General features: G+C 42.9%; 2 protein-coding genes across 2 annotated transcripts in view; both read left to right on the top strand.

Annotated features, from left to right (window-relative positions):
* Nucleotides 1–5390, top strand: part of klhl5 (kelch-like family member 5) — a 30599-nt gene extending 25209 nt beyond the window's left edge. Inside the window, exons 11-13 of the mRNA XM_075462850.1 lie at nucleotides 196–333; nucleotides 1093–1264; nucleotides 2975–5390. Of these exons, the coding sequence (XP_075318965.1) occupies nucleotides 196–333; nucleotides 1093–1264; nucleotides 2975–3031 (367 nt within the window). The 3' untranslated portion in view covers nucleotides 3032–5390. The remainder of the gene's footprint in view (nucleotides 1–195; nucleotides 334–1092; nucleotides 1265–2974) is intronic.
* A 6360-nt stretch (nucleotides 5391–11750) lies between these two features.
* On the top strand, nucleotides 11751–27430 carry wdr19 (WD repeat domain 19). The gene is made up of 36 exons (XM_075462851.1): nucleotides 11751–11850; nucleotides 13201–13292; nucleotides 13392–13457; nucleotides 13560–13685; nucleotides 13775–13893; nucleotides 14014–14129; nucleotides 14274–14354; nucleotides 15727–15839; nucleotides 15942–16115; nucleotides 16231–16301; nucleotides 16398–16570; nucleotides 17251–17371; nucleotides 17485–17591; nucleotides 17700–17816; nucleotides 18149–18304; nucleotides 18598–18745; nucleotides 18924–19137; nucleotides 20247–20406; nucleotides 20550–20660; nucleotides 20774–20883; nucleotides 20969–21026; nucleotides 21297–21443; nucleotides 21726–21808; nucleotides 21903–21986; nucleotides 22073–22219; nucleotides 22568–22692; nucleotides 22865–22974; nucleotides 23066–23134; nucleotides 23227–23304; nucleotides 23839–23935; nucleotides 24008–24132; nucleotides 25370–25451; nucleotides 25549–25699; nucleotides 25870–25993; nucleotides 26088–26164; nucleotides 27135–27430. The coding sequence occupies exons 1-36, from the start codon at nucleotides 11845–11847 to the stop codon at nucleotides 27247–27249; spliced, it is 4053 nt and encodes a 1350-aa protein (XP_075318966.1). The 5' UTR covers nucleotides 11751–11844; the 3' UTR covers nucleotides 27250–27430.
* Nucleotides 27431–27656: the final 226 nt, after the last annotated feature.

Here is a 27656-nt window from a genome sequence, read left to right on the forward strand (position 1 = left end):
CCCCTCTTCTTGTGAGGTTATTTATCCACAGATTAATTCTCTCAGGACATAAACAAACACCTTCTGTTTATAAAGTACCTTCATTAAGGTTTCCTAAGAGGTCCGTGGCTTATGGTGCAGATTTTTGCGTTTGCACTTTGATCAGGCAGCTTTGCTTTTGTACTTTTTCCTGATGATTGAGATTTCCATTTACAGGTGGAACAGCTGCGCTCCTATGGCGAAAAGACGTGGGGGTGTGGGAGTGGCCACGTGGCATGGCTTCCTCTACGCCATCGGAGGTCACGACGCTCCAGCTTCATCCCTGGCGTCTCGATTAAGTGACTGTGTGGAAAGGTGAGACTGCTTTTTTTGTGTGTTGTTTGTTGGATTACGGAAATGTGACAAAATCATTTAGGAAACATCAAATTTACTGTTTACTAATTTTTAGTAAACAGTGTTCCATCACAAATTCTCAAATTCTACAAACAGATTTTAAACTGATAGCGAGGCATTTTAGCGGTTTATAAATTCAGTCTCCTTCAGTTTCTTCCCAAGAATTAGGTGTGAGGACTTTGGTCTGTCTGCGTGTGAGGTATTAGCTATTGTTAGAACTTGGCTAGCTTAGCGTTATGAATCAGCACAGGGGATCAGGGGAACTCACCAACCTGGTTCTGCCCAACAATTTTTTCAATGTATACTTATCAGCAGCATTGAAGCAAATTGAATAAAGCATTGTGTGTAGTATGTTTAACAACAAAAGAAGACAAACTGGCTGTACAGGTTGTTGAGTGATGACGTTCTGACATGTTTGCCCTTCTGTTCGAATCTTTCGTGCCAAGCATTGCTGATGATGGATACAGAGATCTCTTCACATTTATCATAAGCCACTGTGTCTGACTATTGTTCACCAAAACAGCTGATGCACAAAAGTCCTATTGAGACTACAAACTGTCCTTTTTATTGATTTTCTTTTTAATATGTTTTAATACTGCTCTGCTCCGTCAGTGTTGAACTTTGAGTCATACATAGTCTAAACAAGAGACGTTTCGTTATGTATTTGACCTAATCAACCATTGAGTTGTGTAAACTCGTGTTAATACTGCATGTGTACAGGTATGACCCTCAGACAGACGTGTGGACAGCTGTGGCCCCCATGAGCATCAGCAGAGACGCTGTTGGTGTTTGTCTCCTTGGCGACTGTCTCTATGCTGTGGGCGGATATGACGGGCAGGTGTATCTCAATACTGTGGAAGCTTACGACCCTCAGACAAACGAATGGACACAGGTACCGTGTAAAGATACACTAAATAAGCAATATATACAGTCGAATAAGTTCTATTCTCATGTAATGCAGTCATCCAAAGCAGACTGATGTGTGTGTTGTTGCTCATATGTGCACTGACACTGAATTGAGTTCAGTAAAAACAGGAGATACATCATAAATAACACCAATAAAGTTGTTATTTACAGACACTTGACCTTCCTACAACTCCTCTCCCGTGTATCTTGGCATGTTTGCATGATTATGTAAATGTGTGTTTTCCCCAAGCTAAAGTTGTCCTTGCTGCTGCAGCGGCAGGAGGTAGAGGGTACTGTTTTAACATAGAACAATCTCACATGGCAGCTTTCAGGAGTTTATACCCCACCTCCTCCAAAGCCTCGGAGGATTTCCAACTAAAGTTTCTGGAAATCTGACTTTTTAAAAATTCCTTTTTTTAAGAGACATGCTCCCCGCTGAGAACAAGAGAGTTGTAGGTGGGTGGATATATATATAAAAACTCAGGGAGCTGTTCACACTGGCAGACAGCGACGGGGATAAACTGAGATATGAGGCAGCTTGTTGAGAGCATTAAAAGTGTCCTGTGCGCGTTGTCAGTTACTGAGACAAACGACCCAGTGGGTGTATTGTCTGTCCTGTTCCGGCTGCACCTTTTCCTCGTTTCAGCTCAAATCTGTCAACTGTGGGACCTCCAGGGAACATGAATGTTAAGTTTTGGTTTAAAATCAGGCGGCGCAAGTTACTGTGTGGAAGCAGCGGATAAATAAACAGATTGCATAGGTAACCCAACAAATGAAGGCACGCTTCTCCTGAGAGTGAGGATTTCACTTTATGTTACTGGGGACGCCTGTATTACACAGTGTGTTGGCGATGGACTCGCTGTGGCTGATCTTTTTCTCTGCTTGACAGTGTTGCAGTGTAACGTAGATGTGCGTTCGAGCTTGGAGATGCGTGTTTTCTGATCTTTTAAAGCCGGAGCCATTTCTTCTCTTTCACTCTTGATATGACTGATGATGGTAACGCGTGTCGCTCTTGATTTGCGTCACCTCATCCCATAGTGCTGTGGGATGTCACATAGAACAGCTCCGTTAAACGGATCCTCAACCCTCGGGGTAAGCGAGCACAATGCTTGGTCTGGGCTTTCCCCATGTTGAGTCTTTTTCACTGATTCTGTTTATTTAGTTTCCAATTTGAACTGCTTTTCAGAAGTAGTTTTTTGGGTCGATGCAGATGTGTCGTCCAATTTTCAAAATGTTGGTCAGAGCTCAGCAATTCCCCTGTCCATCCACAAATAATCTGTTTATTTGAGTCTAGAAGGTTATTTTTAACCTAAAGGCAGTTAGCAAAAGAAATCTTCCTTTTAGAAGTTTTCCTGGCGCTTCACATGATCTTCATAACCAAATGAAGCAGCGTAGTAGTCCTGGCATTGTAGTGTCCGTTTGAATTTTTCCTACAGATCCTGAAACATCTAGCAAATACAAACCATCATTCAGCGTTTCTGGTTTTGCAAAGAACTCAAGTTCAGTTCTGAGAGAATTAAAGATTTCCTTGGAGAGAACTTCATGGTACTGATGTTACACCCACCATGTGGCAAAAAGACACTTGACTCGTTGATCGCAGACTCTTGGCCTGGTGCAAAATCACAGAAAGCTTTGCTTTATGAATTTTCCTGGCATAGAAATGAGATGCATGTAAATGCCTTTTCTCGTCCTCCAGGTGGCCCCTCTGTGTCTGGGCAGGGCAGGTGCGAGCGTGGTGGCCGTCAGACTGTGAAAACACAAACGTATGATGACCCACTGCGTTCAGAGACCATCCTCGTTGTCATCACTGACACCGAAGGCACACCAAGTGAACCCGCTGGCCTCAGTGAGAAACAAAAGACAGGCCTCTGAGAACTCTTCAGGTTTTACTCTCATATTTTACCCTTCACACTCAAAAAACCGTTCACATTTTAGGGAGAGTTTAGGGTTAAGTTACACATCCTGATTAGTTCTGCCACGAGAGGAAACTGCCATCTGCACGCACGGCGAACAGGAATCTGCAGCATTTATCTGAATTTGACATAACGGCTGTCTTTTTTCTATTTTTTTTTCTTTCTTGCTTATTATTATTATTATTTTTCTCCAGGCAAGTGGGGACACGCACTCACTCGCACTCACTCGCACACATGCAGCATCAAACTACACAGCTGCTCTCAGCTTCTATTTCTGCTGACAAATAGCTGAGACAGAGAGAGATTGTCAAAACTGTCTCCTCATTTCATGCTCTCAGCTTTCCTAACTGTATCTGGTAGCGTATATTGATGCTATTTTAATACATTCCCTGTTATTTTAAGGCTGCAGTTGGCAAGTGCACTTGTGCTGTGCCTTGCTGCTGTTGCCCCCTGACAGATAAAAAGAAAGAGTTCTGACATAATCAGCACAACATCATAAACAGCTGTTCTGGAAGGATCTGTGGGGTGCTTTATTATCTTTCAGTCGAAAACACATCGAGCTTCGTCTGATATTTCTGTGTGCATGTCTTCTCTGTTGCATCAGGTCAGATCCCCGGCTTCTGCAAACTGAATTGGGAAATGAGAAAGGGACCCAGCCTTTGGCTTTTGTCGTCCGTTTTTACTTTTATTACTTATTTTACATTTTTCATTTTGTACTTTTCTTATTCTGTTTTTTTTTTTTTTTTCATTTTTGAATTAGAGGCCCATTAAGCAGTCTTAATAGGTTTACAGCCTGAGCAGTAATAATTGCACCATGGCTCTGTGTTAATCCCTGCAGGGAAATTTGTTTTCAATTTCCCCCAGAGCACAAGGTCAGCTATTTACAGGCTTGTTTTTTTTTTTTTTTTCACCGGGTTTGCTTAGCTTTTCTGTCTCCCAGCTATCTTATTTTTCTCCGTCGTATATGTTTCATCACTGCCTCTGTGTGTGTGTGTGTGTGTGTGTGTGTGTGTGCTAGCGTTGGGTGCTCAGAGATTGCCAGAAGTATATTTTTATCTCAAATGAAAATCTTCCCTCCGTTCCCCTCTCCACATCCTCAGTTCCCTGCTGCTCTGTCTTCAACCACATTTTCCCATTTCATCACCACGCAGACACACACAGACGCATGCACCATTTAATTTCATAGCAGGAATGGGTACTGAGACAAAAATGAACAACAGACCTTATGATGAGACCATGAATTTATTAATACGGTGCCGACGTTTTGTTTGATGTCATGTTCAAAGCCTTATTAGATTTGAGGCTGCTGTACACAGAGTATGAGACATGAGGGGGGGGGGCATAAATCGGTGGAACGAAGGCGCATGTACATAACTGTGGGCTGTGACAAGAAACCTGAATAGTGCACACTATGCCACAATGATTTCATGCTGCATATTTGAACGAGTATTTCTTATTGGTTTGCATAGTGGATATCTGGTATAAAGAAGAAAACTGACAGTGAGAGCCAAAGCAGGCATCCTGTCTGAACTGGCAGATTCGGAACTAATGGAGACCACAGGAAGCACTTTACGTCCGAACATGACGGGCTGCACACGCTCGCACTTGCGAGCTAAAAGCCAAGTGCCCCAGGAGCCACTGGAGATTGAAAAGCCTCCCAAATTTGCCAGCATGACATCTAAAAAGCTGGGATGGGCAGGCCGGCTACTCCCTACAGCTGTGCTGATGTTTATTCAGGGCTAATACGCTGCTGCATCGTTCTGTTTTCCTCCCCTTAAAACCCGCCTGCCTGTTTATTTAAAGTAATTCTCTTTAGGCCTCGGCAGAAGAAGTGTCATCTTTTCAGAGTCGTGTCATTTCAGGCTGAGGGTAAAAATGAAAAACGGACACATTCCAAATAAAGTTCTAAATGTATTGTATATTATGTATATAGATGAATAGGAAATCTGTATGAAGTGTTACTGCATTATGCTGTGTACAATGCCCACTAAACATACCATGTGTAACTGTGTGCTTCTTTTTGTACCATGACTTCAGATGATAAAGAGGTGTAATAAAGACACTTGGTGCCACAGCTGCGCATCTTGTCCTGTTGTGCTGAATGTCACACCTCCCCTTTTACTAAACGAATTCTGTATGTGCAGAGCACGCCGCTGCTCAGTGGTCTTTTGTACATTAAAGTCAACATGTGATTTAAAACTCGCTTCTTTGTTTTTCCCCAGCGGCTCCAGCTACTCGTGTTTATGGCGCAGATGTTTTTGCAGGCAGTCTGCATTTGTCACAATCACCATGAAAGTCATTACGCTTTAAATTTGTTTGCGTATGCGCGGCTCGCATCTCTCTGGGCACCGGCATCAGTTCGGCTCCAGCGGCGGCCTTTACCGTTCAGCGGTTCTGGCTGCTGAAGGGTGACTCTGCATTAATTTTCTGTGCCTGGAAGTTAATACGGATGCTCATTACTCTTAAGAGTGGCTGCTCTAACTTAAAAGCCGAGCCGAGCCGGGGACGTGGCAGCAGGCTGAAGTGTCTGTTGAGTAAAACAAGTGTGCGAGGATGAGGAAACGCTCCCAATTTATAGATTCTTTAACCCCGGCACAGCGACTGGTAGCCAACTTGAGTCACTCTGTTATTTATTGCAGTGGAAGCTCTAAATCATAAGTGGTTTTGACGAACGGCCCCTGCTGGCGCTGAGAGATGATGCCAGTGACCTTGCCTTGCGGCCTTAACAGCACCTGATTCTATTACGGCTGACAAAAAAGAAAGAGGGAGACGAGGAGTGCTGGACTGTGAGGCTGCATCCTCAACATCCAGACGGAGACAAATCCTGCAGACTCGGCTCAGATACGCAGCTGTACATTTCACTGCAACTATACATGCGTGCATTTAACAGGCAGCTTGAGAGATAAAACTAAATATCAACACCAGAACTGTGTTGCTGAAAAGGGTTCAGTTACAGAGAAACGTTGGTCTTTACGCGTCTATCAGTGAAAACGTGTCAGTTTTTAAAAAATATATGCAAGGTCTCATCATCAGTCAGCATGATGTGTGATCACACTTAGCATTAACATTGTCACTATTTGTCAGAGATTGTAAGTTCATTCATTGATGGCCATGATTAACAAAACAGCTCACAAAAGGTTCACTTATTAAGCAGAGCTTGATTAGAAATGTCAGCATATGCAGATTTGTCTGGACAAAGAAATGCTAAATATGGTGGGGTTGCATTGTCAAGTAGCTCTGAAACACTAGCCGTTACGCTTGTTACACATGTTTGTTGTGGAGAACTTAAAGACACCCAATCCCACTTTTGTGCAGTCTTAAGACTCTACATTCAAAAAGAAAAAAACAACCTTTTAGTTCTAAGGTTTTACATATCTGGACATGATATAACTTTAAAAACGATTATGATGATTACATGTTAAACGTAAATAAAGACAGAATGCAATGATTTGCAAATCTCATTAACCAATATTTTTATTCACAATAAAACAAATGTTCAAAGTCATTTTACCGAATGATGTCAAATGCATCGGCTCATCTTGAATTTGATCGCAGCAGCATGACTCAAAATAAAAAAAGCTGGAAAGGTCAATGTTTCTAAACAGAATTAGCTGGAGGGACATGTTGCAATTATATCGACGTGCAACAGGTCAGGAACACGACTGAGTCTTAAAAAGAGCACTTGAGAGAGGCAGAGTCTCTCAGAAGTAATGCTGGGCAGAGGTTCAGCAATCTGCCAAAACAACGTGTCTCCAAATTGTGGCGCAATTTCAAAATAATGGCTTTAAATATTATAATATATAACATATACCAGGGGTCCCCAACCACCGGGTCGCGGACCGGTACCGCCCCCCCCTCGACCGGGCCGCAGGAACAAATTGCAGAACCAAACCGGTCCTTGGTGCTGAAAAGGTTGGGGACCCCTGATATATACAATATACACGTGAGAATACAACCTAACATTTGCATCAACACATGACATGCTACACTGCGTTGTTATTTATTTAAAAGCCAAAAATGAAGAAGCATTGAAAAACAAGTCCACCCTTACTGCTTCCATGGGAATTAAGAGTGCCAGCAGCAGCCAGGTGCTGCTAATCCTGTGGCACTGACTATTGATCATCGCAGGTGTGAGCAGCTCTGTGAGAGCAGACGTTTTGGCGGTTAGCTGCAAATCTATAACAGAATGTCTGAGAAAGGAAAAACAATCAAGGTGTTGCAGTGGTCCAGTCAAAAGTCCAGACCTCAACCTGATTAATAAGATGAGGCAGGACCATAAGAGAGCTATGAATAAATAAATACCCACAAACCTCAATGACCTGAAGCAAATGCTGCAAAACGATGCGAGCCAAAATTCCTCCACAGTGATGACTGATAACATCACGCAGAAAATGAATACTGCTGCCAAAGCCGGTTACCCATTCTGTGAAATCATTTGGTCGTTCTTATTTCTTCTCACACTTCTTTTCTTTTTTTGTTGCACATTGACATTGTATTTACCTCATTTCAAGACCTGGTAAGAACCAGGATGGATTTTCTTTTATTATGCCTTGATACATTAAGCGGTATCTAAATAATGAATGAATGATACCTACATCTTTTTTTGCCACCAGATTGTCCTGCAGACAATCTACCTTAAGCCCAGTATGAAATTACCATTAACCTCAGAATCTTTGCACAGACAATTTTCCCGCAACACACTGCTCAGGCAGACGTCTTACAAGACGTTCTTCAAACGGACAGGGCCAGAGCCCAACATCTGCACCGTTCAAACAGAAACAAGACAAAGTTCAGTGGGATTTCCTCTGGTCGCAGTAAAGATCAAGGAGCAGATACACAACTGATTACAGCCTAATTTTCCCTGCAGCTGCAGAAACAGGAGGTTAGGCACCCTCAGCGCAGTTTGATGGCAGCAGATGAATTAATCATGTTTCATGATTCATAGGATGGCTGAAAGATAACTGCAGGGAACCAATTTTATTTTTTGCTTAGAAAAAAAAAGAAAGCGCCACAAACTGTAAAAGCCCTTCTCATTTGGGGTTTATTGTCTTGCTGGAAAAATATAATTTCGCAGTATTCATATTACAACGCTTCGCCACCCCCTAAAAAACTATTTCTCTGCTCTATTTTTATCGTTTTGCTCTGAAAATCATTCAGCTGCTCGCTTCTGTGCATCTTAATGAGATCTGAGTCAGCACGCCAGAGCACACCAAAGAGTATTCGTGTCGCACAGCTGGTATTTCATCACAGTTCGCCAAGTCGCACAGGAGAGAGAAGCTTGTCATCCATCCATCAGCCTACAGGAAAGTGCAGAGGGTGCCATTTGGTGGGTAAACGGGGAAAAGCACAAGTTTTTTTGGATGAACAGAAGGCTGGTACAGTCAGCCTGTCCTCTGCAGAGGAAAAAGGAAGGCAGCTTTTGCTCGCTGCCAGAAAGCTTTGTGGAACACTTTCAGGATAAAAGAATGGGGCAGAGTTTGTTATGGAGGCCAGACGAGTCGATTATGAGCAACGGTACAAAGCTGCCACCCTCAGGCTTAGTGGCGAAAGTACAATTTTAACATTCAGCACACCATTATAGTGATGTAAAGTTTGTAAATGTGGTTGATTTCTCTATAGATATGGATGGTAATCTTATTTTTGCATCAATTTCAAAATACAGATAAAAAGAACTTAATAAATTAGAAAAATATAACACACTTGTTCACATATGTTTCAGGAAAATTGTCCAATAATACAAATCTGTGAGCGGCAAACGTGTGTGAGACACACAAACGTAGGGACTTGTATTATTCAGGTGCTTTCAACAAGTTGGATGAGAACCAGCTGCGATTGTGTGTGCTCTTTTAGTGAAGGAAAAAGGGATCGATCGCCTCTCCACGCGATAAATATTTTTATAAACGGAAGAAATTCAGGACCGTTTCCACGTCCCCTAAAACGGAGGACCAACACAGGTCACCTAGCTGCTGGAAGTGTTTAGTTGCAGTTAGTGTCTCACGTGAGTGTCACACCTGATGCTGGGAGCAAAGGCTCACTTGTTTTTGTCACCTGCAGATATGTAATGTCTGAACATTGTCCTTCAGTCATTTCCCAACCATAACATTTTCGTCCTCTTGTATAATTGGGTTCTGTTACTTTTGGGACTCGTTGTTGTTCATAATTATACAGAAACGTGGAAAATCCTGAAGTGTTCTATAAATAATTATGACATCCGCTCAGTGCTCAGCAGGAAATAATGCATCATGAATTACTCAAGAGCAATTATTTCTGTTAGCATCGGCCTGAAGAAAAAGGATTCATTGAGTACATTTCAGAGCAAAGCAACGGATCTTAGAACTTAAGAAACACTCCATAACACAACTTGTAGGTCTCACAATTGCATCTAAAGGTGGAATCCATGCATGTGACTGAGGACCCCACTTAAGGCCTATGAGCTAAGTTTGATTATCACACAAATGAAATACTTCAGTAACCCCAGCTGTTGTTTCACAGAAGGAGAAACAGTGTTGGAGATTGCGTTGGCACACCTCAAGGCTCGATGTAAGAAGTTTCCAGCTTTTCAGCATGTTTAGAAAAATATAGAGTTCCATTTTTTGATAGCGCAGTCTAGCATTTTAAGAGGTCGATTCATTTTAATTTACAGCTATCTCTTGTAGACAGCCGTAAGAAAATGGGATCTAATAATCACTTTTTCACTCTCCACTTTTGCCCTGTTTTCTGTGATTTCAAAAAATGGGTTTGAATATTTTTTCAGGTAAGAAATAAAGGATGGAAAAGTCAAACGGTTGTCAAAATGTTTTGTGATTTATTTTCTGTCAGTCGACGACAAAGAAGCAGCTCCCAGTGTTAACTTATCAAACGTTCCTCTGACGTTTAATGGAGAATATTACACTTCAGAGCTTTATGCGTTTGTTCTTTTTTTGGGTTGAATGTTCAAAGACCACAATGCAGAGTGTGATAAAGTTGCATTTCATCTGTATAGATCAGTACGGTATACTTTTTTTTATTTGATTGACAATGTGCTTTATTTGTGAATTAGATTTTCAACAATTGATATGAATTTTCACTTGCTTTGGTTTTGAGTTTTGAGTCGTTTGAGGAAAGCGGAGCTTGCCAGGTAAAAACCTGTGCAGGGAGAACAGGAAACTCCACAAATGGAGGATTTAAACAGAAAGAGAGGAGACGGGACGGGGTGAAAGGGACAGATATGGAACAGAAGGGGAAGTGGAAGTGGTGAAGTGGGGGAGGAGTGGAGGATGTAGGAGATTATCAGCTTACGCTCCTCTTTTTCTTTCATTTTCTTTTCAGTTTTTTCTTGCCCCCTGATAATTTGTCCCACTAATAACTCTTCATTTCTTTGTTATCCTTCATGTTTTCCTCAACTTTTGTCTCTTCTCTCTCTAATTCTTTCAATTCTTCACCAGTTGTTTCTCTTCCTTCCTGTTTTGCCGCTAGTCTTTTCACTTTCTTCCTTGACTTCCAGTTCCTTCATCTTTTCCTCCAATTCCCCTCCACCAGTTTTTCTTCTTCTCATACTCCACTCGTCTAATCTTCTGTGCCAGTGCCTCCCTGTCCTCCAACTTCTATTGGAGCTCCTTCTCAAGGTCATTCACCTACATCATACATTTCTCTAATCAGGCTGTGTGCATTTCAATCAGGTAGAAATTCCCCTTTCAGCCAGAAGACCATTGCTATGCTGCCTCAAAAAGTCATGATGTCAGGGCTGATGTCAATACAACTTCTTTGGGCCGTGACACCGTGAAACGAGGACACTGCAGAGAAGTGAAGCAGTAGATGTTTGTGAGTTGGCCTACCACAGTGCTCTGTTGCACCACATACTGGATAGCATTTCTTATTAATGTTATCTGAATAAGAAATTTAAAAAAAACAAACAAACAAACAGACAAAGTGATTGAAATGAGTATTAGGTCAGAAGACAAGAGCACAGAAGAAGAAATTAGATATAGCAAATAGGACTAGAAATCAATAGCAATGAATGACATAAAAACATGTATTGTATTTAAAAATAATTCCAAATGCAAGTGCACTTAGAAAAGAAAACGTAAAATCTACTTGAAATGTCTACAGAAAAATAGAAAAATACAGAAAGAAAGAAAAAGCAGGTATGCTGGACAAAGTTATTGGCATCCTTTGATGAATTGAAAATATTTGGTCAACTTTTTATTGAATTTTATTTATTTATTTTTTGGCAGATTGCACCGCTGGTTTTATATAAATATTGGTTCATAATACACACTGTAACATCTGTTCTTTTGCACTACATGAATTCTTATTGCTCACAAAGTTTAACATCAAAATGCACTCTTCTGCCTCTGTTACGAGTTTTTGAATGGCCACACGTGTTTTCCATTACGATCTGAGTACCAAAGCATTTAACAATTTACAGTAATTGACATTTGCCAATAAGCGTTAAGACGTTCTTTAGTTCCCATCGATTTCGTAGTGTAAAGACCTGTTGCCTTGGCTTCTGTATGGGGCGCGCCTCATTGGCTACTCACTGTTGCTATGACATCGCCGTCGCAGACGCTTTAGAGTGAAGCATCATGGGAAACACACACACACAGGGTTCTTGTCGAAGATGTTTTGAAAAGAACAAATCCATTCAACTTTGAACTATTTAAACGCCATCAATATGAAGGTTGGTACCAGAAAGAGCTGAAAACTGCTTTTTCTGGTCGTTTTATAAATTACATGTCAAGTTTTATCACATGAAGGCGCTTCAGCGAGCGAGCCATTTACCTGCTAACTGTAGGCAGCTCGTAGCTATCGTGTAAGCTAAAGTGACATTAGTTCAACAAAACAACTCTGTTTTTGGCTGTACGAATTGCGTTCCCAGGGGTAATATCGTTGGTTGCCCCACTCTTATCTAATTAGACTTCTCTACTTAGATTGTGGTGTTTAAAAAAACAACTATACTCTGTTAAAATGGTTTGTCTCTGTCACTAATTCCTGCTAAGATAACATGATTTGTGGAGGCAAGGATTACTGATGTGCATGGTAAAGTTTTATTTTTTCGATTTAGATTTTTACTGTCCTGTATGTCTGTTGGAGATAACACATATAGTTTCATGAGAAGCCCTGCTACCAATTTGTACGTATTGTTTGAAGTTTTACACAACTTCAAACATGTACAAACATGTTTTATCACATGTACAAACCCTTAATTTGAACCTTTTCTAAAGGTCAAATTAAATGATTTTCAGTGTGTTCAATCACCAACTTCCTCAACATTTTCATTTGCTTATATGTTCTTGATACAGTGAAGTTGGTCAGCGATACTGAAAATAGTTTATTTTGACTTTATCTGCTTAAAGAAATTTTTTTTTGGATTTTAGAAAGTTTCCCAATATTTTTGGGAAAAGGGTTTGTTAAACACAACACTGTAAACAAGGTGATGGGAGTTTTAGTCTGTTAGTGATGCCGGCCATGGTATGCTTAGGTGATTATCCATGAGTAGAATGGTCTTAATGAGTTTATTGCTCATTGTTTAAGGCTCTAAAAGCCTGGGAGACTAAACTCCGTCGGAGTGTGTTTGGGACTGCTCAGCAAAAAAATTGTGCAAACATTAGAAGTGCCTAGTTACTTCCTGTTGCATAGACTACAGGGATAGCAACCCAGTCTTAGTGATGAGCTCAGCTCATAGTCAGGGCTTCTAAAAGTTAGAGGCATGCCAACAGAGCTTGTTAGACCCTGAATCTGAGCCCCTCCAAAAACTCAGAAGGTGCCGGATCCAGAACTTCCAATAAACAAACTTGACACAATCTTTGAATAGATATTTTCTCTTAATATTTCCAGACACAACTTCAGGGATGCAACTTGAATTCATTTTTTTGCAGACTTGGCAAAACTTTCCCAACGCCTCCAAGATGATTAAATGGTCCCATCAGCTGCAGAGATACTCTTCATAACTTGTGACCCTCAAAAAGAAAAAGAGAAAAGAAATAAAATAAAATAAGAAACATTTTAAGAGGAACCTTTATTTCCGCAGAGTGTTTTCGTCCTTGCTGACAAAGCCTGGGTGGGTTCTAACCTTCTGTATAAGTGGCAGAAAAGCCTCGGTAACTACATTGCTGTCGCAGGGTGAGTAACCTGGTAGGATGGAGGATGAAACCAAGTGATAATCTTCTTCTCTTTATTCAAGATTAACATCGATTGAGAATTGTGTTTCTAACCATGCAGGCAGGACAACTCTGTGAAAATTTTTGATCGACATGGAAATAAGTGGACTGAACTCACTCTTCCAGGGTAAGTGTGAGACTCCCCATCTTTAGATTCTCCACTTTGGTCTCTTTGATGTTTTTTCGCAATAAGTCTTTATCGGCCTCTTCTTTGTCTTATTCCCATTAGGCGCTGTGTGGGGATGGACTGGGATAAGGATGGCGACATTCTGGCAGTGATAGCCGCAAAGTCCAGCTCCATCTACCTCTGGGATGCCAGTGTCAATAAAACATCGCAGATAGATAGTGGCATGAGGTATGACGAGCATGCATTTTCTCTTCAAAGAGGGAGAAGTCATCATTTCTTACACTCTGAATTTGTTCCCTCACTGTTTGTGGTTTCAGCAAAGATCAGATGTCCTTCATCTTGTGGTCAAAGACTGGTCCTCTGTTGGCTGTCGGGACAGTGAAAGGAAACCTGTTGATCTACAATCAGCAAACGTCTCGCAAGATCCCCGTACTGGGTAATATACACACACACACACACACACACACACACACACACACAAGGCACGCACTTTTTGGATGTTTTGTTTGTAGCTGACATTATAGTGTTTTATCCACTCTTTCTCCTCCCATGCCAGGTAAACACACCAAGAAAGTCACCTGCGGATGCTGGAGTTCTCAGAATCTACTGGCCCTGGGAAGTGATGACAACAGTCTGAGTATCAGCAATCATGAGGGGGACACCATCAGACAGGTAGCCACACTGACACAATCCATGTGTGCGCCATGTGACAGCGCAGCTATGTTAGATATGTATCACTGTTAGTGCCATCTAAGTGCAATGTCATCACAAAAAGAAACATAAAGATACAGTTTGTCTTTCTGATCTTTGTTTCAGGCATCGCTTCATGGAGAGCCTTCAGAAATTTACTTTTCGGTCATGAAGACGGATGAGAGGTCCTCTCAAGGGGAGAACACTGTGAGTTTTGTTTACTGCAACTTCCCGTATTTTTCTTAAATGATATATGTTGTTGGCAGCTGGCTTCCATTGCGATAGCCTTTACAAATTGCATGTGGTTCTTTACCAAGCTGTTAGAAGCAGCATTTCAGTTTTAACGCAGAATGTTTTCATTCTTCCCCCTCTGCAGCTACACATCATTGTATTCTGGTCTTCCACTGATCAAAACAGTGCAACAGGTCTTCTTCCATTTAGTGTCTCAAAAGCTCTGTTGTTTTCTCTTTCATCTCTGGAACAGACTGAAAATGGGTTCCCCAGAGATCTGCTAAAAGTGGCTTTGTGCTAGATCTGGTGAATTGGGGTGGTCGTGTGCTGCAGTGTCTTTCCCAGACAAAAGAGTGAGCTCAATTGGTTGGTTCTTAGATGCAGCTTGTATCAGCCGCCACATCATCGTGATAGCATTTTGTCCCAGGTTATCTTTTGGTTGCATGATTGCAACAGCTTCCTTAAGATCAGATTTATTGTATACACACGAAATTTGTCCTCCGCTTTTAACCAATCCAGGTTGGCACCTGTTGACACACACATACACATACACATGGTCACACACACACTCAGAGACAGATGCCAACCTGGAGCGGTGGGCAGCCATGAAGCGCCCGGGGAGCTCAAGGGCACCTCAGCCATGACAAGGAGGTGGACTGACTCCAGCTATCAGTTCCACCAATCTTTTTCGAGTGGTGAGAGTGGGAATCGAACCGCCAACCTTCCGGTTATTGGACGCCTGACTCCACTGAGCCACGGCCGCCTCTTCCTCTTAACCTCTCTAACATAGTGCGACGTAGGACTCACATTTTTGGTCCTTTTCAGGCCAAACGTGCTCGGGGTATGCCTGGCTTCACGAGGCACCTATTACCACTCTGATACCACTCTGGTCTGATTTAATCTCAAATGTTTAAATGTTTATTTTTTTTTTCTTCTGTAAATTTGATCTATATGATCTGTCTCCTGAATGACTCATTCTGTTGTCTGGCACTAATACTGAAAGTTTGACTTTATTCTTGGAATGTATGCTTCATTATTGGCAGCATAATAACAAAAAGGTCCTCCTCTAAAGTATTTAAATATGAGGCCCAAATACTGTGTGATATCCTTCTGATTCTTCCTCCCAAAGTGTCTAGATACTACTTGTGCATCTGAGGTGAAAGAGAAAAAAAAGATGATAACTGAATTATAGCACCTGCATTTGTAGGAATTTTCTAAGAGCCACAACCCGTATTTACAGGATGAGATTTATTCATGAGCTTTTCTGCACAAAATACAAGAATAATGTTTAATGTGAGTAATGTGTATCAGGCGGATGTTCATATTGCTGCAATCACTGACCCTTCAGGTGAGCGTGACTGTGGACAAGAAGATACTGACGCTCGTCAATGTCAACGACCCTCAGAACCCAATAGAGCTGACCTTTCAGCGGCGCTACGGAACTATTGTGTCCTACCGCTGGTACTGCGCGCACTCACACACAAACCCAACACTGGCACTAAATGGAAGCCGTTGCGCATGCCTCAAAACTTGCTCCTTCTCTCGCGCTCTCTGACTGTTCAGGTACGGTGATGGGTATATACTCATTGGCTTCTCCCATGGATATTTCGTGGGTATCTCCACACACATCAGGGAGATAGGAGGAGAGCTCTATCAGGCTCACAACCACAAAGATAGTCTCAACAGCGTGGCCATCTCAGCGGCATTAAACAAGGCTGCTACTTGTGGCGACAACAGGTACACACGGGATTTTTAAGAAAAAAAAGTTTCAAGTTTTGAAAGAAAACAACTTTTTTGTTTTGTTTTTTTTTTGTTAGGGAAAAATAATTATGTTTCTGCAATTTTGTTGCAGCATAAAGATCTATGAGTTGTCTGATCTCAATGACATCAGCAGTATAGTTCAGCTGGATGATGAGACAAAAGGTGACTTTTCTTTTTTTCCATCCAGATTCTTCTTGATGGACTTGTTCTATGTGCCTCGGATACATCACCCACCTCTCTTTGTCTCTCTTTTCGTAGGTCTTGATCAGATGAGCTGGACGGACGATGGCCAGCTCTTGGCAGTCTCCACACAAAAAGGGACTCTTCATGTCTTCCTCACCAAGCTCCCCATCCTGGGGGACAGCTTTGGTACACGGCTGGCCTACCTCACCTCCCTGCTGGAGGTCACCGTCTCCAACCAGGTGGAAGGGGTGAGAACACAGACATGCACACAAAAAGAGTAGCAGTTTACTAAAAAATAAGAGAAATTAAGCTAAGAAAAGAAAAGAAAAGAAAAAGAAGAAGATGTAATGCAAGGGCACATGATTCTTTAAGATCCTGAGTGGTGACAGTGGCTATGATGCTGGAAATGACTGAGCCCTGTCCAAAGACTAAATACCATTTGAGGACATCTCAAAGGAGATATATTATGCCCTTTTTTCATAAGTTGATACTTTCTTGAGGTCTTAATGAAATGTTTGTGACACGTTTTGGCCAAAATACCATAAAAAAGACAGTACAGCAGCTTCTTTTTCCACCTCGAATTTCCACCTCTTATCAGAACGGCCAGTTTTAGTCGCTTGAGTGACCCGATCGACTCTACTCCACCCGCAGGGTCTGCCTCTTTTTAGATCAGTAGTATTCAATACCTCCTTAAAGCACAATATTGTCATATGACAGAGAACATAGTACATATTCTCACACCAGCACTCGCACAGCAAACCGAGCTCAGGCTACTTTTTTCCATGATTGTTCTACTAATGGCCGATCTGCTGATGGTGCATTCAGTGACAAACGTCAGCTTGAAATCACCAGCTTCTGGCTGGGAAAAAGAGTCAGATTTTGTGGTCGATTCAATATTGAGTTTCTTTCTTCTGCGTTGTGCTGTCAGGAGAGTCCTGTAGCCATAGAGGTGGAGGTAGAGCCCACGTTCATCGCCGTGGGACCATACCATGTGGCCGTGGGGATGAACAACAGAGCCTGGTTTTATGGCGTGGTAGACCAAAAACCTGGTGTGTATGTGTGTGTGTTCGTGTATAAATTCATTTAGTCGTGTCAGAGTGAGGGAACGCCAGTACTGTGACATTATTAAGACGGTTTTTTTGTGTGTGTGTGTGTCTCTCAGGTTTTAACAAACTTAAGGATATTGAGTATTTGGGGACGATAGCCAGCATGTGCCTTAACTCAGACTATGCAGCAGCGCTGTTTGAAGGAAAAGTGCAGCTGCACATGGTGAGCCATCGACTCTGCACGTTTTTGCATCTCCATTTATTGGCCATTGAACTGTCACGGGACGGTCCACAGCATTTGAGCCGGCTACAGGTCTGTGTTGTGTTTCAGATTGAAGGCAAAGACCAGGAGGAGAGGAAGCAGATGAAACTTTTCCCAGATAATGACAGAAAAGGTCGGATCCTGTGCCACGCCCTCACAACTGACTTCCTCTACTATGGCACCGATGTAAGGCTCAGCAAGTTCCCCATCTCAGTCTGCAACGCTGCTCCACAGTGAATGGAAGTCATTCTGTGGTTATCATTTCTGAATCCCAAATTTGCTCTCTAGTTTAACCAAGAAGGTCTTGCTCTTATTCTTTTATCCTGACGGAGCACTGATTTGAAGTTGTCAATCAGTCCGTTCTCTCTGGCGCCATTAAGAACACAGAAAAGTGTCATTGTAGTGTCATCAAGTGTCTCAGTGAATTTTCTTTTCATCCACACTGTTTTTTCTTCATTTTGACATTGTAGTGCACTGGCAGACTGCTAATGCAAGCCATCCATCTGTTTGTTTCTCAGTCAGGCAATGTGGTGTGTGTACTGGTGGAGGACTGGGAGACAGTGAGTAGCTACAGCCATTCAGTCGGCGTGAGGAAGGTGTTCCCTGACGTAAATGGCACGCGGTTGGTGTTCATCGATGACAAGAACGATGGCTTCCTTTTCTCACCGTCAAACGTCAGTACATACTTACAGCGTGCGCTGAAAGTACACATGCTCAGTGTTCCCTAACTTTCGTCTTCTTTTTTTTTCATTTCCTTTTGTTTGTTTGTTTGTTTGTTTGTTTGTTTGTTTGATTTTTTTTCAAATGAATTATCTTTAATCACCTTTAGCAGGTAAAGTATCCCCGATATGAGAAACAACAGTTATTATTACAAGCAAAGGGTGCAGGAAATTGTGGAAAAACAGAATATTTTTTGGGATGAAGAGAAATCTAAAAGTGTGTGTGTGTGTGTTTGTGTCCAATCCAGGCTACGGCCTCCTGCTTTGAGCTCCCCAGCTTCTCTCCCACCATCACAGGAGTGCTGTGGGACAACTGGCATGCAGACAGAGGAGTGTTCGTAGCTTATGATGATGACAAGGTCTACACTTACGCCCTGCATAAAACTACCATATATGGTAGGGGGATGCCACACATTATCAGTGATGATAAGATCACATCCCTGCCATGTTCATTTCCTGTTCAAAGATTTCTGGCTTTTTCAGACCTCTGAAAAGACAAACTGTCAGAGTTGTTCTGCAGCAGAAGTAGAGAGGACACGGACGCTTCATTTTCTTTCACTGTCGCTTTGCTCAGGCCCCCAGGTGGTGTTGGTGGGGAGCACTGCGCTCCTCTTTTCCCAGAAGCCTTTGCTCTTGTACAACGGTGAGCTGACCTGTCAGACGACGAGCGGTAAGACCAGTGAAGTGGCTCTGAGCACACACTCGTTCCTCAAGCGCTCACCTGGCACATCGATGGATTCGCCGCCGGAGCTCGGCAAGCAGCACGCTCAGGCTCTCATGCTCAAAAGGTCAGCCAGGGCTGTCAGTGCTGTGCAGTCTGCTTGTGGTTGGAAAATAGAAATACACATCGCCGCTATTTGACTTGTTTCAGCACTGTACAGGTGGACTGTTTCATCTTTTGGTAAAAGAAAAAAGGTTTCACCCAATAGACTGCAGCCCAGTTGGGACGGTTCACAGTTCACACAGTGTGTAGAATGAATGGGCAGAGCACACAGTATGCAGCTTATGATGCCAAAGTAAGCTGCAAATATAGCAGCGTTTTGTTGTGACACATGTGGCCTACCAGCAATTATGAATTTTTTTGTGTTAATATTTACATAAGAACAAGTGGAAAGTGACATACAGACAGCAGACAGCATGTAGCAGCAACCATTATTAACACAGGCACTCGCTCAACATGAATTTGCTCTATTCATAGATGCATGGTCTATTTGTTAGAGATTTTGTGGGCTTATTATCGAATAGAGAAGTGTGTCCATGTCTGTTTTATTTGCTTTCTCACATGCAGCTGGAAGAAATGTTCAAGCTGCAGTCTGTGTTGTGAAAAATAATCAAGAAACCAACTGCAAGAGTAATAGTGAGACTTCCAGCGTGAGACCAAAGCTATTCGATTTCCACTCTTCAGTCACAATTTGGTTCAAGCGGCTTTTAAATGATGGTGGTTTGAGTTAAATACAGACGCTTTCACAAAGTTAAATGTGTTTTAGAAATCACAGAGATTTCTTCCGGAAAGTCTCATACCTGAAAAACATGCTTAGTTATGAAGTGACGATTTCAACCCAGAAACCAGATTTTCTCTGAACTCATAAAAAGTAGCTTTGATGTTTACGCTCAAACAAAGAAGTGCGACTGAAATCTGCAAATAGTTTCCAACGATTTAGGTTTAAAATCACCAACTTTTGTTTCCAAAGGGGAGTGGAAGACTGTCCTCCTTGGTGAGAATCCTGATTCTGAATCCTGGTTTCACCACGACTTCCATCCCGACATGTGACTTTGTTGCTCTTTGTACCGTCTCACCTGACTCTCTGGCAGGAAAACACGGAGGCACACGTCTCCCGCTCCTCCAGGTGTGCACTAAATGAGTTTAGATTGAGAATTATGCAAACTTCCTGTCCAGGTTCCATGAGGCGTGGAATCTGTGCAAGTCGGCAGGCAGTGACGCCGACTGGGCTGAGTTGGGCAAAGCCTGTCTGGTCCACATGGAGGTTGAACTGGCCATCCAGGTCTACCGCATGAGCGGCAGCGTGGGAATGGTCCTGTCACTGCAGAGCATCCAGGTACACACACACACACACACACACACACACACACACACACACACACACACAAACATACACATCAGTTTGTGTCTGACACACTCATTATACTATAAGACCTCGACACAATGCTTCTCAGCTCTCATATATTTGGCTCTTTCCAGGGTTTAGAGGACAAGAATTTACTGGCAGGACATTTGGCCATGTTTCTGGGAGACTACAACCTGGCCCAAGACCTTTATCTGTCCTCAAGCAGCCCGATCGCTGCACTGGAGGTGGGTTTGTGTTTATGCACGACCGAGATCCGAGATCAGCGCCGAGTAAAACGTGTGAATCATTTTCTGAGACGTGTAAAACGAGCATGTGTAATGTTGCGTTTGTGTATTAGATGAGAAGAGACCTGCTGCACTGGGACAGCGCTCTTATGTTGGCCAAGAGGCTCGCAGACGACCAGATTCCCTTCATATCCAAAGAGTATGCAGTCCATCTGGAGTTTATGTGAGTACATACATCGCACACACGCCCAGTGTACAGCGTTAAGAAGACTTGACCTGTTACTAAAGCCCTCTTTCTCTCTTTATAGTGGAGATTATGTTAATGCTTTGGCACACTATGAAAAAGGCATGACACACAATAATAAAGTAAGTGCAGTCTGATTTTACATGGCTGTTTAAAAAGCTTTCTTGCTACACATACTGCAGTATTTTCTCACTTCATCATATTACCGTCAAGCCTAAAGAGCGCATCTCCTGCCCACGGTTTGTCGTCCTGTCCGCTCTGTTTATGTTTACAATGAGCATTTAAAAGACAGGCGGGAGGATTTCCTGTACATCAGGCTTAGATCCTCAGTTGAAGATAGAATAATCTGAGTCCCGGTTTCACCTTCCTCGTTCTTCTACCCGTCTGCGCAGTTCCAGGAGCACGACGAGGCGTGCCAGGCAGGTGTCGCCAGGATGTCCATCAGGATGGGCGACATCAGGCGAGGAGCCGCCCAGGCTATCCAGCACCCAAGCAGAATCCTCAAGAAGGAATGTGGAGCCATACTGGAAAGCATGAAGGTAAGAGTGCTGTAAAAGATGTATGTGGAGATTTATTGTAACGACCAGCAGGGCGGACTCCTGATTGTTTAAAGGTCTCTGGCCAAATGACTCCACTGTTCATGGGATTTATCTGTTTATTTACCTCATTACAACGTTTATAGTCTCAGACGTTAGTGTCGGGTCTCATTTAATAAAGCATGATGTTCTTTTGCAAGTGATTGCAGAATCTGAACCTCAGATATTGTTTTTTTGATGTCTTTTTCTTTCTATTTTCATCCGTGTTTTTTTTTTTTGCGACAGCAATTCTCTGAAGCTGCGCAACTCTATGAAAAAGGCCAGTATCACGACAAGGCCGCATCGGTTTACATTCGCTGTAAGAACTGGTGAGACGGATCTTTAACGCACACCTAAGCTTTTAAAAAAAAAAAAAAGAAGAAGAAATAAGTGTCATCCCACTTATTGTTTATCTTTTCTCAGGGCGAAGGTGGGAGAGTTGCTTCCAAACGTGTCTTCTCCTAAGATCCACCTGCAATACGCAAAGGCCAAGGAGGCGGACGGCAAGTGGGTTCTCAGTTTTTTGTACCTTCTTCTTCTGCAGAATGGGTTGTTGAGAGGGAATCTGGTGTGATGAGTACTGTGTGCATCAGGTATAAGGACGCAGCTCAGGCCTACGAGAGCGCAAAAGACTGGGACAATGTGATCCGCGTGCTGCTGGACCACCTGAACAATCCAGAGGATGCCGTTCGCATCGTCAGGGAGACGCAGAGCATCGATGGAGCAAAGATGGTAGCCAGGTAGAACAAACGTGACCACGGATGGACACACAACACAAAAACCGGTTTCTTTTTCTTTGTTAATGAGGGTTTTTACTGGCTTACTGTCACCACTCCTTAAATCTAGTCCCTGACATTTGTGCCAAACATTTTAAATTCTAACTGTTTAAAAACAATCCAGATTCTGATCTGAGAAGGCAGAAGAAATGTAAGTGTATGTAATGTAAATGTAAAAGGCCAAGTTTTTTTTTTTTCTCTTTTAAACTGGTTTCGTTCATCAGGACTGCTGCTGACTGAATTCCGGCGTCAGCTTACTGTTCCTAAAAAATTTTTAAATATTCATGTAGCGTATGTTTGTGTGTGCCCAAGGTTCTTCCTGAGGTTGAACGACTACGGCTCAGCTATCCACTTCCTGGTTCTTTCTCAGTGCAACGACGAGGCCTTCCAGCTGGCCCAACAGCACGGACAGATGGAGGTCTACGCAGACATCATCGGTCAGTCTGTGTGTGAATGTCCGTGTGAAGATTGCACCAATATTACCCAACTTGAAGCTAAATTCTCAGTGGCCCCCCCTTCGTTTCCTTTTGCGCTATTTACTAGTAGCCTTGCATCTTATTCTGATGAAGTGAACAGTAAGCTTAGTATTCTTTGATTTGCTTTTGTCAGGCCCTGAATCTACACAGGAGGACTATCAGAGCATCGCTCTGTACTTTGAAGGAGAGAAGAAATACCTGCAGGCCGGCAAGTTCTTTCAGAAGTGCGGGCAGTACAGCAGAGTAAGAGCCACTGATTTATTTATATGTTCATCAGTCACTTTTTAATGACTTGAATCATTTATACTGCTTCTTTCTTCTTCCTCCACCTCAGGCCCTGAAGCACTTCCTTAAGTGTCCCAACACAGAGGACAACCTGGCTATTGAAATGGCTATTGAGACGGTGAGAGCTGCGCGTTGCAAACTGAATTTGTAGAAAACATTCCGAGCGTGTGGCTGAGCGCGTGTTTTTGGATGTGTGTGTGCACCATCTAGGTGGGCCGTGCCAAGGACATGACTTTGACCAACCAGCTGATAGATTACCTGATGGGTGAAAGTGACGGTATGCCCAAGGTAACCAATACACAGGAGCCCTCTGTTTTGGATTCAACTCGGCAATATTAACTTTCCAAAGAAAAGACATTCTATCATCAAACTCTTGTGCTTTATAGTTCCAGTGTATAGGATTTAGGAGGTGATAGTAGCTGTAATGCAATAAATTATTCTCAACTGTTTTATTATTGTAGGATCGCGTGAACTGCTGTGTTTTAGTTACATTAAAACAAGCCGCGTAGAGTCTGCCATGTCAGGGTGGCGGGGTGGGGCGGAGCCTATCACAGCTACATTTAGATGAAAGTCAGGGTAGACCCTGAACAGGTTGCCAATCACACGGCCGACTCCAGGCTGCCCAGCAACAGTTTTTGGACCAAGAACAAGTTGGAACGCATGTAGTTATTTCACAGGAGACATTTACCTCTGCTGCTGAACACGCAGTTTGAAAGTGCTTTTCTCATGCCTCAAAGCACTTAAATGGAGCCTTGAGTGACTATAGAGTGAAGCTTTGGCTAAAATGTTGGCGCCTAGTTGACAGTCGCTTCTTCCTCCCAGGATGCAAAGTACCTGTTCCGCCTCTATATGGCTCTGCAACAGTACAGAGAGGCTGCTCGCACCGCCATCATCATTGCCAGAGAAGAGCAGTGTGCAGGTGCTGTTAACACCACCTTAGGATATTATACATATTTGATCATGTGTTAATAAGAGTTATGATTCGCTGTAGGGAACTACCGCAATGCCCACGATGTGCTGTTCAGCATGTACACAGAGCTGCAGGCTCAGAAGATTAAGATCCCCGCTGAGATGGCCACCAATCTGATGATCCTCCACTCCTACCTGCTGGTTAAGGTCAGTACAGCAGAAAGCTGAAAGCTGCTGCTCAGGCTGTAGAACTTTAGAAGCTGATGACAGGATTTTGTAGCTCTGTGGGCATGTCACGATAACACTGCTGCCTTCACACATGTGCAGCTCACATTACGTGATTAGCTCGTTTAGTTTTTTTTAGCACTGAAGCCCTTTTCACTTATGGGTTCTGCTTTACCAGCGCAAAAAATTCTGTCCCCCAGAACCCGCCTGCTGAAAAGCAACACCAATATTTACACTTGTTTTCCGCTCTTTTCCCGTTTCTTATCGTTGCTGCCGAACATGTTGTTGATGGTAATGTTCGCCCCACATGCTCTATGTTTTATTTTTAGTTTGTTCTAATACTGCTTCCTCTCCTTTTTTTTTCTTTTTTTTTTAACTCGGCTCCAGGGCAGAACAGACATTACAGTGACTCACATCTCATCTATAGCTACAAAGCGGTCCATCCTCACAGGATGCGAGTTGTAGATCCCAGCTGCATACTACGTAGGCTTTTTTCATATGTTATAGGTATTGCTTTTTTTTTTTTTTTCTGTTTCTACGACATGCTGTTAAAGCACACACTCTTGATCAAGGCAGCCACACTCACAAGGCAGAGTGAAAAAGCGGTCACTCATAGTAGCTGTGACTGTTATCGGTGAAGTTTAGATGATACTGATAAATAGCCCTACTTCTAATGTCCTAGCCCACATCAAACGGCTGCCTAATGAGCTGGTTGGAGCAGCGTATTTAACAGTCCTGCATGGCCCCTTTCCCATTTTGGGCACACAAAGCTATTATTAGCTATTCAATTTGCATGAATTTGCCTAATCAGCTGTTAGGTTGTAGAACCTGTCAAAGGGCAAGAGCTGCTCCAGATAATTGCATATAATGTTGAGTAGCGACACTGAGCATACGGTAATCTGGTTATATTTGCAAAATTGGACTCATTTTTTACTTTTGGCCATTGAAAACCTTGAGACAAGTGTTTGTGGCAGATAGGAACGGGGTCTAAGATGGTCTGGAGCCCCCTCACCAGGACACTGTTTGACACTTCAGTGAAAATGCTGACCTCACACTGCAAACGGCTTCATCGCTGAATGAGTCCTAAGTTATTTCTTCATTGTTGTCTGCAGGCAGGGCAACGCTGTAAAGCACAAATAGTGAAATGCTGTCTGAATGATCAGCTTTGTCAGTTGGTAAGTGGAGTCTTTCTAACCTCGTAAATGATGTTTTTATGTAGATCCACGTAAAGAGAGGAGACCATCTGAAGGGAGCGCGGATGCTCATTCGCGTCAGCAACAACATCAGCAAGTTTCCTGCACGTGAGTCTACGCAGAGATCTCCCCAGCCGCCAAAAACCGTAGTCCCATTTAGTCTTTGAATTTTAAAGAATCCGTGTGTGTGTGTGTGTGTGTGTAGATGTTGTCCCCATTCTGACGTCGGCAGTCATTGAATGCCACCGAGCCGGACTGAAGAACTCAGCCTTCAGCTTTGCTGCCATGTTGATGAGACCGGAGTACCGAAACGAGATAGACGCAAAGTACAGGAAAAAGATTGAGGCCATGGTTCGGTGAGTGACCAGGATGTCCGTGCCTGCTATTTACCATTCTGCTTCCTGGTAACATTTGTTCCGTGTCCATCACCTAATCCTTTCCCACACATATTCAGTGCCGGTCCCATCGTTCTAGATTCTTCTCGCACTGCCTCTGAATCCCATGTTGTTCTCCGTCTATGCCACAGACGTCCCGACACATCCGAGCTGGAGGAGGAAACCACTCCGTGTCCGTTCTGCGGCTTCCAGCTGCCACAGAATGACCTTCTGTGCATCTCCTGCAAGAACAACCTCCCCTACTGCATAGCCACGGTACAAACACATGAGCACCCACGTGTTGCATCTCTTTTAAGCAAAGTAGTTTTCCCAGCTTTAGTTGGTTTTTTTTGTTTGTTTTTCTCATCAGGGTCGTCACATGCTGAAAGAAGACTGGTCCATCTGTCCTCATTGTGAATTCCCTGCCCTCTACTCACAGTTCCTTCTGTAAGTGGCACACACAAGATGTAATTCCTGTAGTTGTGGATAATCTAAATATGGTATTAATAAGTAATACAAACAATGTAAATTCCACTAAATGGAATTTCTTTAGTTTTTCTAATAGATTTTTCTCTCTGGATTTCTGGTGACAACCTGCCACATGTCGCCAACCTTCACGTAGTTCTCCATTTCTGCTTAATTACTGCGTAAGACCACGTACCATGCGGTCAACAGTGCGGCCTGAACGAGTCGACACATACTAATTAAATCCAAAGTGTGTTTTTACTTCGATCTCAGCACTCCCAGTATCACAGTCAGTGTCTGTGTGACCATGAGCCCTGTACTGTGCACTGAAGCTGCTGCTTACACTGGCCCCTTCAGTGTCCCGCCGCTAATTAGCACAGAAGGCGAGGACAGACGCGAGGAGAGAGGCGGTTTTTAAATAAAATGAGACGTTCCTGCTTCAGAGCGTAATTTGACACAACTGCATCAGCTGAACATTGTTTAGTTACAACTTAAAACTTATATGCCACGCTTCCTCTGGACGTCACGGGCGCCAAGAAAGTTCTGCAAAAGATAAAGAGTTGTATGCGCGTATATATGTCCTCTGACGAGCTGCCCCTCCCCTCCGGCTGTCGTCAAAGAAATTTAGCTGTGACGGATTTCTGAATCACAAACAGAAGGCTGAGATGAGCCTTAGGAAACACTCTCACCAAACAGAGGTCGTGGCTAAGAAACTGCAGCTCGCAGACACGCAACAGAAGTTTAAGGCGAGGTGCTACTCGACCGATAATTGCCCTTTTTGACGGAGCCAGGCTGACGCTGTCGCCTCAAACTTAGCTGATAAAAGATGATTACCCCCTCACATATCTTTCATACCAAAGGGAAGAGGTGTTTCCCCCAAAATTTGCCCTTCTCCCCCCTTTTCTACCACAACACCCTCGTATTTACAAAGGCACGCTGGACTTTGTTGCAGGCTGCTGGAGGCCGAGGCGACGTGCCCCATGTGCTCCGAGAACCTGAGCACCACGCAGGTGAAGAAGATCTCCAACTGTTCCAACTACCTGCAGGCTAACGAGCTGGATCAATGATGAAAGCAGAAATAAGCGATTATAAAATCTATATTTAAATTAAGTTCTATAGTTAAGTCAATGCTCATGTAAAGAAACCCTTTTTTTTTCCCATATTGCTTATTTCTTATGCCCCTCGGGGTTAGTGAGTCTCTGAATATTTACAATAATCAGTGTTCATATTTGTAAAAAAGAAAATGAAACCAAGTAAAAAAAAATAAAAAAATCTTGTTACGATTGTGAATTTTCGAATAAAACCTTTAAAAAAAAAAAAACACTATTTGCCAGATTGCAGCTTCTGCTTCCTTCTGTTGAAACCGTTCACCTTAAAGCTACAGCAGTGAGTTAAAAACTGATTCGCTTTGCTGAATATTTCTTTTTCGATCAGCATAAAAAGGCAGGAGAGGTAGAGCGTTGTCCTGACAGCG

Source organism: Odontesthes bonariensis, chromosome 4 (assembly GCF_027942865.1).
Source record: "Odontesthes bonariensis isolate fOdoBon6 chromosome 4, fOdoBon6.hap1, whole genome shotgun sequence".
Lineage (NCBI taxonomy): Eukaryota > Metazoa > Chordata > Actinopteri > Atheriniformes > Atherinopsidae > Odontesthes > Odontesthes bonariensis.

Bases quoted from the DNA above. Each gene is read 5' to 3' on its own strand.
- wdr19 (XM_075462851.1), top strand. The intron at 16,116-16,230 runs GTACACACGGGA...ATTTTGTTGCAG, and splicing joins GCTACTTGTGGCGACAACAG to CATAAAGATCTATGAGTTGT. The intron at 21,809-21,902 runs GTGAGACGGATC...ATCTTTTCTCAG, and splicing joins TACATTCGCTGTAAGAACTG to GGCGAAGGTGGGAGAGTTGC.